The 15,723-nt window shown below is 35.9% G+C and overlaps 1 protein-coding gene across 1 annotated transcript in view; it reads left to right on the forward strand.

The window, feature by feature from the left end:
* The window catches only part of SOX5 (SRY-box transcription factor 5), a 482,736-nt gene that overhangs the window by 438,785 nt on the left and 28,228 nt on the right, over nucleotides 1-15,723 (forward strand). Inside the window, exon 11 of the mRNA XM_044679066.1 lies at nucleotides 4,738-4,883. Within this exon, the coding sequence (XP_044535001.1) occupies nucleotides 4,738-4,883 (146 nt within the window). The remainder of the gene's footprint in view (nucleotides 1-4,737; nucleotides 4,884-15,723) is intronic.

Raw genomic sequence — 15,723 nt, forward strand, 5'->3', positions numbered from 1 at the left:
CAATTTTTTCATTTAACCGTCTGTCATATTCCTGGGAATAATGAATAGTGTCTATTACTATATATTTAGCATTTAACTGATATTTTCAGTAATAAAATTCCTCTTGGTTTTCCCTGAAAAAATCTTTTCTCCACCTACATTTCATTTTTTTTTCATAGATTTTAGACCTCTACAATTTGCTTTTCTCCTTTCAACAAAATGTAGATGTTGAAAAGCTGTATGTACCTGTAATGAGTAATAATGTAGCTGGATAAAAGCTGTGAGGATTAATGGAGCTGTAAAGGTCACTCTTGAAAGAAGAATTAATGTGTTAGACCATTAATAAACCATGGAAAACTGTGGACCAAAAGATAACATACTTAAGTTATCATTAATGGCATGGGGCTCTTTGCTATATATCTGCTAACTAGAAATATAGAAAGTGATTTTTTGATGTTGCAGAACAATGTTACTGGGTAAAATATAAGATGTCGTGGTATAGATGATTCACAAATGAATAAGCTGCCCAAAAGTAGAGTCCTTAAGAAATGTGAATATTCTAGAAGAGTAGCAGCAGCAGCAGGTTTTAGAACCTGTTGCCAAGATGTTGATGCTTGGGATGTGGTAAGAGTTAGGTCTACAGCTTGAGTCTCCATTCTCTCAACCCAGTTCTTTGTATTTGACCATACTTTATTGGTAGCTGCAGAATTGGAATGGATTCATCCTATCCCTACTTATATTATCTGTGAAGCTTCTATTATCATGAAGACTGAACTGCAGTTCTATAGTTAGAATAGAGTATCTCATAGTATCTGGAAGAATGTGGTAGAGACACTGACAAAATGATGGGGAAAGGCAGCTTGATGTACAGAATAGGGCACTTAAGGTAGAATCAGGAAAATTTGAGTTCAAATTCTGCCCCAAATACTTACTAGCTATTTCTCTGGAAAAGTTAACTTCCACTGTGCTTTAGGTTTATCACTTGTAAAACTGGAGGATTGGTCTACTGTAGTGATGGGCGAACTATGGCCCGCGGGCCAGATGTGGCCCCCTGAAATGTTCTATCCAGCCCTGCGACATTATTTCTAATCTGAAGAATACAATGAGTAGGATACAATACAATGAAACTTCAATAGAGTTGCCTTAGAAATAGACTGACAGATGAGCATTTCCTTTCCTTTGGCTCCTGCTTTAAAAAGTTTGCCCATCACTGGTTTATTCTCAACTTTAAATCCATGATCCTATGAAGAGATGTTCTGTCTTTTTAATCATATCTAACTCTTTGTGACCCCACTTGGGGTTTTCTTGGCAAAGAACCACTTGGAGTGGTTTGCCATTTTCTTCTCCAGCTCATTTTACAGATGAGACAACTGAGGCAAATAAGGTTAAGTGACTTGCCCAGGGTCACCCAGCTAAGAGTGTCTGAGGTCAAATTTGAGCTCAGGAAGATGAGTTTTTCTGACTCTAGGTCCAGCATTCTCTCAACTGCCCACTTCAATGTGATTAAAAACTTTTATTTGCAGTCCAATAATTTGGTGCTTATAAAAAAGTTTTAAAACAAACCAAATATATTGATGTAAAATGGGGGAGGGGGGAGGATGATTAACTGAGAACTGATGTATCTCATTTTTTCACAATTTGACATAAGATATGGAATGGAATGTGGGAAAGAATTCAGCAAAATTTTTCACTTGTACAAAAAGGTTTCAGTAATTTAAATAGGATTTGTGTATTTGGGTACATGGCTTTTAGATTACTATCACAGTAGTTTGTGAAAATTTTGTGGAAATTAATATTTATTGCAAATCATTTGCAATATCTGAATCTGTCTCTTGCATGTAGTAATAGGCAACCAACCTCAGTAGCCAATGGAGAGTAAAATTATTGATTATTATTATTGATATATGATTACCCTTCCAGGGATCCTAATATATACATTTACTGCAATACTGGTTATGTAAATGGAGCCTTTGGGGTAAAAATGAGTGTATATGATAAGTACATATATATTAAGAAAATATAACTAAATAATTGATCAATAAGCATTGTGGTTTGTTTTGATCTTTATCTTCTGTCTTAGTATCAGTTTTAAGGCAGAAGAGCAGGAAGAGCTAGACAACTGATATTAAGTGACTTGCCCAGGTTCATGCAACTAGGAAGTGTCTGAAGCCAGACTTGAACCCAGGTCTTCTTGAGGCCAGACCTGGTGTTCTACACTGCTACCAAGCTGCCCCCAGTCAATAAGTTCTTTAAAAAGCATATATATTACTTCAGCTCAGAAATATGATAATAACAGGAAAAAATATAACAAACTTAAGAACTTGAATAAAGTCTTGTTTTGATTCAGCTGTCCAATATATCCAATTTAACACAAGAAGTCATGAATGTCAGGGTTTCATATAGCATATTAATTAAAATCTGTGTCTCCAAACCCAACTGTTTATTTTAAACTGAAAACTTATTTTTTCCTCTTTCACCCACCAAATTAGAAATATATATGCATATATATTTCAGATTGCATTTTATTCAGTTGAGTTCCACTTTCTGTCAATAGTTCACCCCCTCCATAATAATCTAAATTCTCTTTGCATCTATATTAATCATTTTTCTTGCACACTAGCATCTTGGCAGCCACTGAAAAACATAAGGAGTTCATGCTTTTATTCACTGCTTTGTGCCAAACCTTTTCAAGTTTATTTGTATTCTGTAGAAACCAAATAGTCCACAGAATAGCATTCTTTCATGTTGGTAGGCAAACTCAGGTTAATAGGTGAAATTATGGAGCAAAACTTCTTAGAACTTATTACATGAAATGTTTTCTAAGACCATCACTGACTTTTATGAGCTATAGTATTGTTGTTTTTTTCAATGATATTGCCTAGTTGTATGTTTAAGGAAATGGGATTTAGGCTGTTAGAAAAGATTGAAAAAAGATGTTATGAGCAATAAAATATTAAACCCAACTGTCTTTTAATAGTAGATTAAAATGTAAAGGTTGTTTTTAAAATCCTATTTCAAGTGTTGTTACCAGTCCATTTTCTAATTATGAGGAGTAGGGATCAAATTATTTCCAGAAATACTGTCCGTTTTTTCAGCAGGATACTTATTAGACCCTCTAGCCCTTTTTCCCACCCCCCTATCTGAAACTTTTCTTTCAACCCTTAAGGGAGATCAGAACACCAAGTCCAGTCTGTGCATAATAAAAAACAGAGATCATTTAGAAACCTTCTAGCAGTGAAGCACTGAACTAATCTGACATCAGTTTCTTCAATAGAAATGTTTTAAGCAGTAAGATAATATTCTGCATTTTTTGGCAATCAGCAGATCAGATAGAAGAGTCTCTAGCAGCACGAGGATGTGTATTGTAATCTGACATGATTAGATGAGGCTCTTTAGGAACAGAACATTCATAATTGAGACAAAGAAAGAGTATTAATAACACTTTCCTAACACGGCAGTTAGCCATTTTATATTTCCTTTCTTTAATCTTAGTGTTTTTCAACAAATCATGGGATTTAATAGCGTGTTTTGGCAGATTAGAGGATTTATGGCCCAGATGTTTTTTGTTCTAAAAATGGATTAGGGTGTAAAGTTTGCTGGAATCCATGGAACATGTTGAGGCAAGCCGGTCATTTTATGTGTGATTAGTGCCTGCCTTCTGTCTCACAGTCCCTCCATCTGTCACAATTCACCAATGGATCTGGTTAGATTTAGCCTCATGTCACAAACAAGTCCCTTTTCTGGGCAATTTCATATTATAGATTCATTTTATGCCATTTTTATGCCCTAGTTAAAAGATAGAGAGAGAGGGATGATAGATATTAGCTTCCCTTAGAATATCTGAAAAATAGGCAAGGACTTAAAGTCTCCTATCAGCATTCTATCCTATGAATCACTTGCAGATTATAATAAGTATAATCTACACTAAAGAAAAAGATGACAAAGTGTCACATTTTAAATTAAGTAGTATTAGTAGATGTGCTTCTGATGTCTATATTTTAAAAGAAATAATTTAGCAATATATTGTCTAAATTTTAGACTGTGGAGCGGCAACCTCAAATTAGACATCTGACCTTTTATTAGCAGCATGAATTAAATGTAACATAGTTATGATAGCCACAATTTCTTACTAAACACTTAATGACAATCACTTGGTAACATTCATAGCATGAGATTTATTATCTCAACCATTATGAGTTTTATATCTACAACAAACCACTTGCCACCTGTGGTTTATTTTAATATATCTGGGTTTAGGGGAGAAATGACCTTTTTTCAATGGGTTCAAGATCTATTCTCTCTGTCCCTAGAAAATTCAGTCCTGCTGTCCAAAAGCTACAAGTTGTCTGTCTAATATTAAGCGAATGTTGAAATTAAATCAGGTATTGGAGGGTTATCAGTGCGTGTTTCCTAGGGTTCTTATCCAACTGTCAATTTCATTAGAAAAGTTTAATTGCAAAGCAAAGGCTATGTCAAACATTCAGATAAAAATGCAGTTCAAAATCTGTTGTGGTGTTTTTTTTTATGCCAAGTTTCTAGATATTTAGAAACAACCTTTTAAAAAACAACTGATTTTTTTTTCTAGTTTCATTCAGATGTTTTGTCATCATTACCATTATTCCTGTCTGTGATATTGTCACTGTCTCTTTCATTTAATTAAATGCTTAAAAAGAAAATAAGGAGTTTGTTTGTTTTTTACAGAGTAAATGATTTTATTCCTAACTGAATAAAATGATACACTTTCTTCTATCATGTCAGGTTATTTAAATGACCATGATGCTGTTACCAAGGCAATCCAAGAAGCTCGACAGATGAAGGAGCAACTTCGGCGGGAACAACAGGTGCTTGATGGGAAGGTGGCTGTTGTGAATAGTCTGGGGCTCAGTAACTGCAGAACAGAAAAGGTTAGTTCCTAAACTAATATATTACATGAATATGACATCTATATATATTTATACACACATGTTTAGAGGTTTTTTTTTCCTTAGCATCTTTTTATAAGCTCACTTTCTTCATAATAAAATTTTATACTTCCTTTCCCTCCATCTTTATGGAACCTATGCTCCCGCCCTTTACCCACCGAAATAAAATTCACCACGACTCAGTTAAGAATTAAATTAGACTTAAATCCTTCACTAGATGCTTGACAATCGATGACAACTAATTCTCTGTTTCATGTGTCAATATGAATTACAGTAAAATTAGATTGTCTTTGAAATATGTGGGCCTGTGTTAAAAACGCTACTTTATGGAAATGCTCACATGGTTTGTGCGATGAGCTGGATTTGAAACTGCTGAAGCTTCTTTAAGTAGCATAAGCTATGAGCTGATGATATTCAAGCTCATCTTCTAGGCTTGTGAGGTTGTCATATATGATGTTATATTTCTATTGTAGAGGCCTCTCAAGTTATGTTAGAGGAGTAGCAAACTGGGAGACATAATCATTTACAAAAACACCATGCAGTTTTTTTAGAACTTCAAAAGTAGAGTTGTCAAATCCAATATTCTATAACTCTGAATTAGTTTTATGTTGTTAATAAAGCCATTGTCTAGGGAGTGTTGCTTTTCTTCAGGAGTAATACCATAAGATATTGCTCCAGAACATTCTAAATGGTATATGTCTGGAATTTTTGGATTTTCATTAAATGGCATTTTTAAAAAAGTCTAGAATCCCACTATCATTTGGGTGGAATTATTGGACTCACATTAAATTGGCATTTTTTTAAGTCTAGAATCCTACTATCATTTGGATGGAATTATTGGACTCACATTAAATTGGCATTTTTTTTTAAAGTCTAGAATCCCACTATCATTTGGGTGGAATTATTGGACTCACTTTAAATTGGCATTTTTTTAAGTCTAGAATCCCACTTATCATATGGGTAGAATTATTGGACTCACTTTAAATTGGCATTTTTTCAAAAGTCTAGAATCTCACTATCATATGTGTGAGATTATTAGACTCACATTAAATTGGCATTTTTTAAAAGTCTAGAATCCTACTATCATATGGGTAGATAGTAGACCAAGTAAAAATAAGAGTAAAAAATGATCAGCTACTTAGCACTAACTTGAAAGTTAATCATCATGGGAAGCTTATGAGTCAAACAATATTGTCCAGAATGAGCAGATTGCTAATTTGGATAGCTTTCCAGTTTCCCTAGGTTTTATATGGAGTTTGATCAATAAGCTCTGAGAAGCCAGCAGACTGCATTAAAGAATATGAAATGTATGTGTGATTCTGTCACTAATGTATTTTTCCCCCCACCAATTCTACCATGGGTGTCAAGGATGTAGAAGTGTATTCACCCCTCAGAGAAGAGACCAAAGCAGGGGTCACACTGTCCACCTCGCTGTGTGGCACCCCCTAAAACATAAGGAGGGATGGCACCAGGACTTTAGGCTGTATCACGGAGGAGACTATCAGAAGGGAAGCGGGGGGAAAGGAAAGTGTCAGCTATAAGAAGAAATGATCACAAGCATAAAGGAATTTATATTCAAATATTTAAACATTCTTGAAAGGATGCTTGAGCAGAAATTCCTTTTCTCTGCTCCCCATGTAGAAATGAGTTTAACACTCAGCCAGATGCTAATGCAAAGTGACTCAAGCTATTCCTCGCAAGCATAGCTAAATTGCCGTTATTTGTTAAGCGCATTGAATTCAGCTGTGGATACAGCAGTTGGTTGCATTCACAAAGCATCTGTACCCTTTTTTTTTTTTTTTAATCCTCCAAAGCAGAGACAACTCTACCTATCTCCCCCTTCTCCTCCCCTGTGCTGGCTGGGAATTGTCAAGTGACAACCGACCAAATCTTTTTGGACAGGAAGCCTTCATCCTGAGTTCTATATACTTGCAAAGCAGGCCTTGTGGTTGGATGGGGAGCCCATTAAAAGCACTTTGATGGTATGGAAATTCATCTTCGTGAAGCGCCTAGGCCCCTAAGCAACATGCTGTTTAACTGTGGTTACAGATCAGTCATTCACATCGGAGGGCAGTAATTGTGTTGACGGCTTGTAAGGCAATGGAAGTACATAAAATAATCCTGGGCCCTCCACCATGGCACTGCAAGTTAATCTTCTTTAATACAAATCAGCTGTTGTTCTAACACATGACTTTATGCCGGCTCCAGTGACTTTGCACAGCCTTTTGATTAAGTAACAGGAGTGGAACCATCTGCATTCATTTTATTCTGTTACTTGCCCATTATGGGGGTAAACTCATTTCTTTTTCTTTCCCTCTAACCCCATCTAAAATAATAGTTTATTCCCCCCCCCACCTCCGATTAGCACCTTATTGTAAAAAGCTATCCAATGGGACTTTCTCTTCCTCTTTTGTCCAAAAAACCAGTTTAAAGAAATCCTTTTCAGTCTGTCTGCCAAAAATCTTATTAGCTGATTCAGGACTGCATTCTTAAGCATGTTTCCATCCTCACATCTCTTGGTGAGGAGCAGCTAGGTGGTGGAGTGGATGGAGAGGAAGTCCTAGAGACCAGGAGGTCCTCATCTGGTCTCAGACACTTCCTAGCTGGGTGACCCTGGGCAAGTCACTTAACCCCCATTGCCTAGCCCTTCCCACTCTTCTGCCTTGGAACCAGTACATGGTATTGATTCTGAGAACGAAGGTAAGCATTGGAAAAAAATTTAATTATATTGTATTTTAAGAAATGTTCTGAGTTCAGGTTTCTTTGGCTTATCCCTCATTTCTGTCCTCAGTAGTTTTTTTTTTGTTTGTTTTGTTTTGTTTTTAACCCTTGTACTTGGCTGTATTGTCTCATAGGTGGAAGATTGGTAAGGGTGGGCAATGGGGGTCAAGTGACTTGCCCAGGGTCACACAGCGGGGAAGTGGCTGAGGCCGGATTTGAACCTAGGACCTCCCATCTCTAGGCCTGACTCTCACTCCACTGAGCTACCCAGCTGCCCAGTCCTCAGTAGTTTTGATTAGCACTGGAGGTACTGATGCTCTTACCCTGGAAGAAGCTTCTGTCACTTTTCTTCATGCTGTCCCTAAGTTCTCTTTCTATAGCCCTCAGTTATCCGTCTGTTCCTAGCTCATCCTGGAGAATAAGACGTAATTTTTTAATTTACTAGGTTTTAGTGATCAAAATTATCATTGAGACTTTTCAGATATTTAAAAAATGTTTGGAATTCTGTGTCCAGGTCCATGTGTGCACATGCACACGAGGGAGTTTAATAGAGAATGCCCATCTTACTAATCATAGCAGAAGAGCTATCTTTCTAGGGAGAGAGAAGTAGGTTAGTGTGCTAACACTTCCATACATAGAAACACCAACATGCAGGCTGTGAATCATATGGTGAGGTCTCTTCCTCAGTTCTTCCTTTTTAATAGTCAGTTACCTGAATCCTTAGCCAGATTGTGAACATGAGGGGTTTAGCTCTGGGAAATCTTGATTTAATATTATCTACTAAATTAAGCAAAATAAGTGATGAATAAAAATCATTCCCTTTCTTGGGGGGGTAGGGCGAAGGGAATATGGAGAACCAGAGAAATAAGGAGCCTAGACTTGTGATTCTTTTGTAAATTCTTAGAGCTTCTGTCTTGGAATCAACACTGTGTATTGGTCTTAAGGCAGAAGAGTGGTAAGAGTAGGCAAAGGGAGTCTAGTGACTTGCCCAGGGTCACACAGCTAGGAAGTGTCTGAGGACAGATTTGAGCTCCCATCTCTAGGTCTGGCTTTCAGTCTAACTGCCCCCATGATTTTTTTAGCATAGGTAAATCCAACTAAAGACAAACCTTCCCCCAAAGCAGACTAGCAATTTGTAATTTTAGGATTTTAGAGAGTTGGTTGGATCACTGGAAGGTTAAATGTCTTATTGACCCATTGTCAAATAGCTTATTTTTCACACATTTATTATTATCATGTGTGAGCTGCAGAACTTGAACCCAGATCTTTCTGGTCCACAATTCACTATGAAGCTACCTCTGTTCAGTGTTACTTGTTTAATTTTCCTTTCCTGTGGAATCTATCTTTTGAAGACGACCTATGACTTTTTAAACCAAAAAGATTAATTTCTCCAACCTAAGAAAAGTGCTGATATAAACCCAGACAACTACTAAGAGGGAGGAAAAATAAGTTCATCTCAGGGTAGAGTATAAAAGGTGATTGATCTGGGTGTTTCCAACCTCAAATGGAAAACAGGTTAATCATAAAGAGGAGATAGAATTGGGAGCTAGATTGTGTATAGCTTTTTTCACTGTTCTGCTGAATTCCCAGAACATCAGACATATCCATGTTAAAATATAAATAATTTATGAATTTTCACCATACTATATTAGCCATATCATTAGCACAGATAATGTAGGGAATACATTTGCTTGTTCCCTCTAGTTTCAAATATACTCAGCTACCAGGTCGCATGTACTCAGTTGTGTCTCATGATCTTGCTAGCTGGATAAGGCTTTCAAAGTCTGCATATCTGGGAAAACAAAATGAGGTTTTTCATTGTAATAATACTAGTAGATGAGGAAAGGCAGTGCTTTGTTCCGTTACTCAGAAATGGCAAAGTTAATAAGAAAACAAAGATTAAACCACCAAGATGAACACATTACAAATGCTTTATTTCATAACCATGTTGTCCCAGTTAAGACAGTTTAGTCCCAAAAGTAGTAATTGGGCTGAACAAACATAATCAAAGGTATGAGTGCAGTCAGCCATGCTTTTCAATGATATAGACCAAAATACACAGTGAAATTCATTTTTACAAAACTACATTTTAATTGTGGATTCAATGATTCTTTATCCTTTTACTTTTCTAGGAAGCATTTCAACATCCCCAAGAACTGTGTATATCAAATTTCTTAGAAACTCTGGGATTCAGTCTAATTTATAATTGTCATCTATAGTTAATTATAGCTTGATTGTGCATTCAAATATTGTTACCTTTTATCACATTGCTCTGAGATGGCTGATTTGAATCCAGAGAGAATAAGCAAGCACTTCAGGTAGGGGGAGAAAAAAGTAAGCTTTCATTTAATTGTTCTACTGAGAAGAAAAATACTGCCCCACAACATTTAAAATCCACATGACATAGGTTTCATTGTGCAAGTAGCTACATAACAGGAGTTGTAAGGGGCCTCAATGTCCACCTAGTCTAACCCACACACAAAAGGAATCTCTATTATAACATACGTGAGAAGTGCTTGTACAGCCTTTGCTTTCAGACTTTCCACGAAGGGGAACCGAACACCGTTTAACTTGTGAATAGCTCTAGTCAATAGGAAACTCTTCCTGGCATCAAGCTTGAACTTAATTCTCTGTAACCCATTTTGCTCCTGGTTTGGCCCTTTGGTGCCAAACAGAAAATGTCCAGTCCTTCCCTACCTGACAAGCGTTCAGCTACTTGAAGACAGTTATCATGTCCCCACCTACCCCCAATTCTTCTCTTCTCTGGGTCAAACATGCCTGTTTTCTTCAACAGATTCTCCTATGAGAAGGATTCAAGTTGAATTCCTAGACACTCTTCAGTTTAACAGAGTTTTAAAATTATGGTGCCTGGAACTGAACACAGTACTCCAGATGAGGTCTGACAGGGACAGAGTATGGTGGGGCTATCACCTTTTTATTCCTGAAAACAATGCCCCTTTCAGGGCAGCCCAAATGGAGCTTGCTGCTCATTCAGAGCAACTGCTGTATGTAACCATATCTCACCCATCTTATACTTGTAAAATTAATTCATCGATGCAGATCAATCATGAATGTATGCACATACACATCTGATCTTTTATAGATTTCCAAACTCCTCAGTGGGTACAGAGCCCAGAACATACTCTGGTCACAGAGATAAGAGACTTTCAGAGTGCTGTTTCTATTTCTTCCTCCAAATGTGACCATCTCAGGCAGGTCTCCTTCTAACCAATTTTAGAAGAATTTTCATAAGTATTAAATATCTTTATACCTCTAAATATTCAAGTGCTTGTACTTCTTTTTACATTATGATTACATAATAAAATTATAAATTTGTAAATCATAGAATATTAATTAGTATTAACAAATTATATCATGAAAGTATCTATATGCAAACTCATTTTTATAAATGTCCATATCTGCTAAGATTAGTTTTTAATTTTTTCATTATTGCAACAAAATTGTGATTGCATATTTTGACATATATAATTCTTATCAATTTATATACTTATTCAATAAGCACAGACACAATGGACTCACGAATCCATGACTTTACATAGAAATATCTGTGTAAAAGTTCTCTAATTCACTTTAATGTTCTATATAATGTGCCATCACTTTTCAAAAATTAGTAGAAATTATACATAGAGACAAATGACAATTTGGTGAATGAACATCCATTCCTCTATTGGGAGCCTCCCCCAACAGTGTTCTTAAGAAGTTTTGACAGAGACTGTGTGCTAAACTATGAGCTGTATTTTATTTTATTAAGTTCTTTTTTTAATGAAATTCTGAGTTTCTTCTTTCCCAGCACTACCTTCTATCTTCTGTCACCTGCGACTCCACTGTTGATTTAATGCGGATGTTCAATAATGGAAAAAAGTGTGTCTCTTCCAGTATTAGTTACAAATGGCAGTGAGTGTACTGGGTGGCATCTCTATAATAATTTTACATCAGTCATTCCTTCTTAATGTTTCACTGGTCTCCTGATGGATTGGACTAGCTGCATTAACTCTTCAAAATCAGAAGCAATATATCTAGCCCAGCTACAGAATTCATACCCATGCTTTTCCTTGCAGATATTAAGAATTCAAGAATTTAAGTTTTGTTTTGGAATAGTCACATGTGGAAGTTGAAATTGCTGAATTTGGTGAAGGATATTGTGAATGTTAATTTGTTTATTTTGGGTGGGTGATTCTTTTAGTTAAAATGGATCTGTGATTAAATTATGCTTTAAAGGTTGAATAAGCAGATCTTGAACAGGGAAATGAGGGAGGGTGGGACTAAAATGTCAGTCTTTCAGCTTGCAGAAGTGAGGTCATTGTGGTATTTGGCTAGAGCTTTATGTAAAATTGTTTTACAGAAGTTAAATTGTTCCCCCTCTAAAATGTTATCAAAACTGGCCTAGAAAAATTTCAATAGGGTTAGTGATAAATATTTTCCTTCCAAAATTATACATGCACATGTATGATTTTATTTACTTATATGACTAATTGTGGTATCTAATCCCTGTTTTTGGAACAGAAGATATACTAAAAGCAGAATTTTACCTTTTGAGTACTGGTACCTCTCATCTTTGAAGAATTATAATGCAGTATGAAAATGGGATGTTTTCAAGACAATTGATTATTAGACAATTCAGATCAGCCTTTTACACAATAGTTGGCATTTGATCCGTAGGTTTTCTTTTCTTTTGTTTTTCATTCATAAAACCTTAATTCTGTTCAGCTGAGTGTCTAAGCTGGGGAACACTTCTTGTGGGACAGGGGAGGAGGGGAAAGCCCCTTAGTGAATATTATCAGCAGAGAGCAGCCAGTTTTCAAAGCCCAGGACAAAAAAAGCAAATAGGTATTATGTCATCACACATCCGTCACTCTATGTGTCAGCCTTTTCAATAATTCCAGTCCATGTTCTCGATGGGATTTTGCAAGTTAAAGGGGCTGTTTGTTTCCAGAAAGCAAGTATAGACGGATTCTATCCTCTTGTTCCAGGTAGCTTTTAGCTTTCCTTTTTTTCTCTTCTTTTCTTTTTTTCCTTTCTTTTTGCTTTTCTTTCCTTTTCCTTTTCTCTTTTATTCTTTTTTTTTGTATTTAATTGAAATACATGCCGAGTTTGCAGACAGCAAAGATCAGAGCTGTTTTCATCCAGCAGTGCTAACTATACATTAAACATTTTGAATTGTTTGAGCTTTAAGTTTAGTCCTTTTTTGCCATTTGCTTCATGGAGTTTGTGTATATTTACAGCCTCTGCATTTAATGGCTACATGCCTTATTTTCACAGATGGCCAGTAGAAGACTTTTTCTTTCTCTTAGTATAGCCTGCTTTCTGTTTTGCTACATTTGTCACCGTGCCACTACTTGCAGCTAGCAAGTGCCCACGCTTGGTGGGGAGCATTTATGGTGTGAGCTTTTTGTAGAGCTTTTTAAAGGTGTTTTTGTGTGTGTGTGTGTGTGTGCGCGCGCGCGCATGTGTGTGCGTGTGTATGTTTTTTTAGTAAACTTTTTATGGTTTAATTTCCAAGCCTGGAAAAGCTGTGCATGTTTTCAAACAGAGAGTCTTGTGTTCTTTACATCGTTCTAGTAGGGAGGTTTGTTCGGGATTGTCCAATAAAACAAGACACATGGGACATGCCAAATTTCCTTTTGCAATAGATTTGAACAGGCCTAAAGATGATTGAAATGAGGAAAACGTTCCCCACAAGATTTATGGCCTTCTCATCCTCTGTATCATTTCCTCTGATTTAAAGGAAACTTCCATCAAAACCAGTCAGCAGAATGGCTAGACTTGAAATCCCGAAGATCTGAATTCATATACAAAGCTAGATATTTGCTAGCTTTTTAGCCCTGGATAAGCTATTTAAGCTACTCTCATGCTTCAGTTTCCCCATCTGTAAAATGTGAATAATAACTAAACTTAATTAGAATAATTTAATTAAAAATGGAAATAAAAATTAAAAAGCACTTATCTTTCAGAGTTTACTATGAGAATAGAATGAAATATTTGTAAAAGCATTTTGCAAATCTTAATTTTTTTATTTTTCTAATATTTACTCTATATTTAGCTTCATAAATCTATTTGATCAATAGTGATTTCGGGGCAGTTATTAGAAAAAAAGTTGCATTTTACATTTTTATCTAAAAATATTGTCTTTTATGAATTGAGTAACTTGTATTCTCTTACAAATAAGAATAGAGATTTGTGCATGTTGTACCATGTACTCAGAAGGGCCTCTAGTCCTGTTATTTCTCTTTTGCAATACCTCCCTTCCTTCAAGCCATCCCCTTCTCCATGAGACTTTTTCTCCATCTGATAGAACCTCACCTTGTAGTTTTAGGGGCATTAGGTTTAATCTTCCATGTAAGACTGAAAACTCATTGAGGGAAATGACTATATATGTCATTTTTTCTTGAGATTTCCCAAAGCTTAGTGCAATGCCTTACACTTATAAGACATCTAAACTAGACAGAAAGTAGACCTAAGAATGGATAGCTGACTATTTGTGTAATCTGACATGAGTCAACTGTCTCCTTGATTACAGATCTATACAGCTTTCTTATCCAAAATAATTTCATTCAAGTTACAGTTACATTAAGGATAAATACTAGTTTATTTTTTGCTCTTTCCCAAATATTTGCTTTTACTTCTCTTTCTACTCTTCTAGTCAGTAGTGAATGTAAAGCTTTGGTAAAAGGGCATTTGGTGCCTGAACTCTTGACTCAAATGAAGACTTTGATTTATTATTGTGATACATTATAATTATGACTGACTATAAGTGGATTATCTCACATGACCATGGATAATCAAGAATTTGCTGCAATCTTGCCATGCCTGTAGCATTTCTGACTGAGGCAGCTAAGTGGCACAGTGGGTAGAGTTCCAAGCTTGGCATCAGGAAAATTCATCTTTCTGAGTTCAAAATCTGCCCTCAGCCACTAGTTGTGTTACCTCAGGCAAGTCACTTAACCTACTTTCTCCCAGTTTCCTCATCTGTAAAATGATCTGGAGATGGAAATAGCAAAACCCTTCAGTGTCTTTGCCAAGAAAAGCCAAAATGGGGTCACAAAAGGTCAGACATGACTGAACAACAAACAAAAGAAATTTGGAAAAAAATTTGCAGTATTGTGCTAGACTTTTATCTTTAAGAAAGATATTTTATTCATATATTTTATTCAACAAGATCTGGAATTAAAGCACATATCGAACAATATCACACATCCATTTTATATAAAAGAGAAGGGTTAAAATCACCACTATAAATTTGTTTGCTGTCTAGTACCAAGTCCACTGATGTTTATGGAACAATTGCCAACAAGTGATATTCTGATTTTTCTGTTTACATATGTGTACAGACTCTCTCAGCCACTAGACATCTTTTATGGGTAATGAATTCTTTCCTTTATTCTTTAGAGCAAGGGCAGGACTCCTAGCTTTTCCCACATTAACTAATATGCTTTACCTCAGCCTTCTCTTCCCCTAGACCCATTCCTCCAATGGTTGCTTGGTCTTAATTGGAAATTAACAAAATATTTTCTGAAATTCTCACTGCTTTCTGACAGTCTATATAGGATTTATTTAGATTACCAAAGAAACACAGAAATGGGAAAGACTTTAGATATCCAAAATAACCAAACATAATATAAGCAATGGGCTTTCATGACAAAATTCTGGTCATTTGGTCAAATGCTAGCTGGGTGGGCAATTTTGTCTTCTCTACATTTGAACTGCCTTTTCTTATTTTCTACTTTTTTTCTCTTTCCCACACATTTTTCCCATCCCAAACATACCATAAACTGATACAAATAAGAGAAACAATAAAAAGGCAACATTTATTTAAAAAGTAATTTGTGTGCTTTCTTTTTGAATGACCTGCTATCTATTAATTCCTTTGATAGAGAACCTTATAAATTATACACTCTGGACCTCAAAGACTTCATATTTCTCACCTAGCACTTTTCCTATGCCTATCAGAAACTGAGTCAAAATTTTGTATTCATGTCTACAACCTGTCTTTCCCAAAATTTCTAATCCTGTAAATCAGTGATCATAGATCTGCTTCTCTCCAATGGAAATTCCTAACAACTTTTACATTTTTTTACCTGTT

This window comes from Gracilinanus agilis, chromosome 5 (assembly GCF_016433145.1).
Source record: "Gracilinanus agilis isolate LMUSP501 chromosome 5, AgileGrace, whole genome shotgun sequence".
Classification (NCBI taxonomy): domain Eukaryota; kingdom Metazoa; phylum Chordata; class Mammalia; order Didelphimorphia; family Didelphidae; genus Gracilinanus; species Gracilinanus agilis.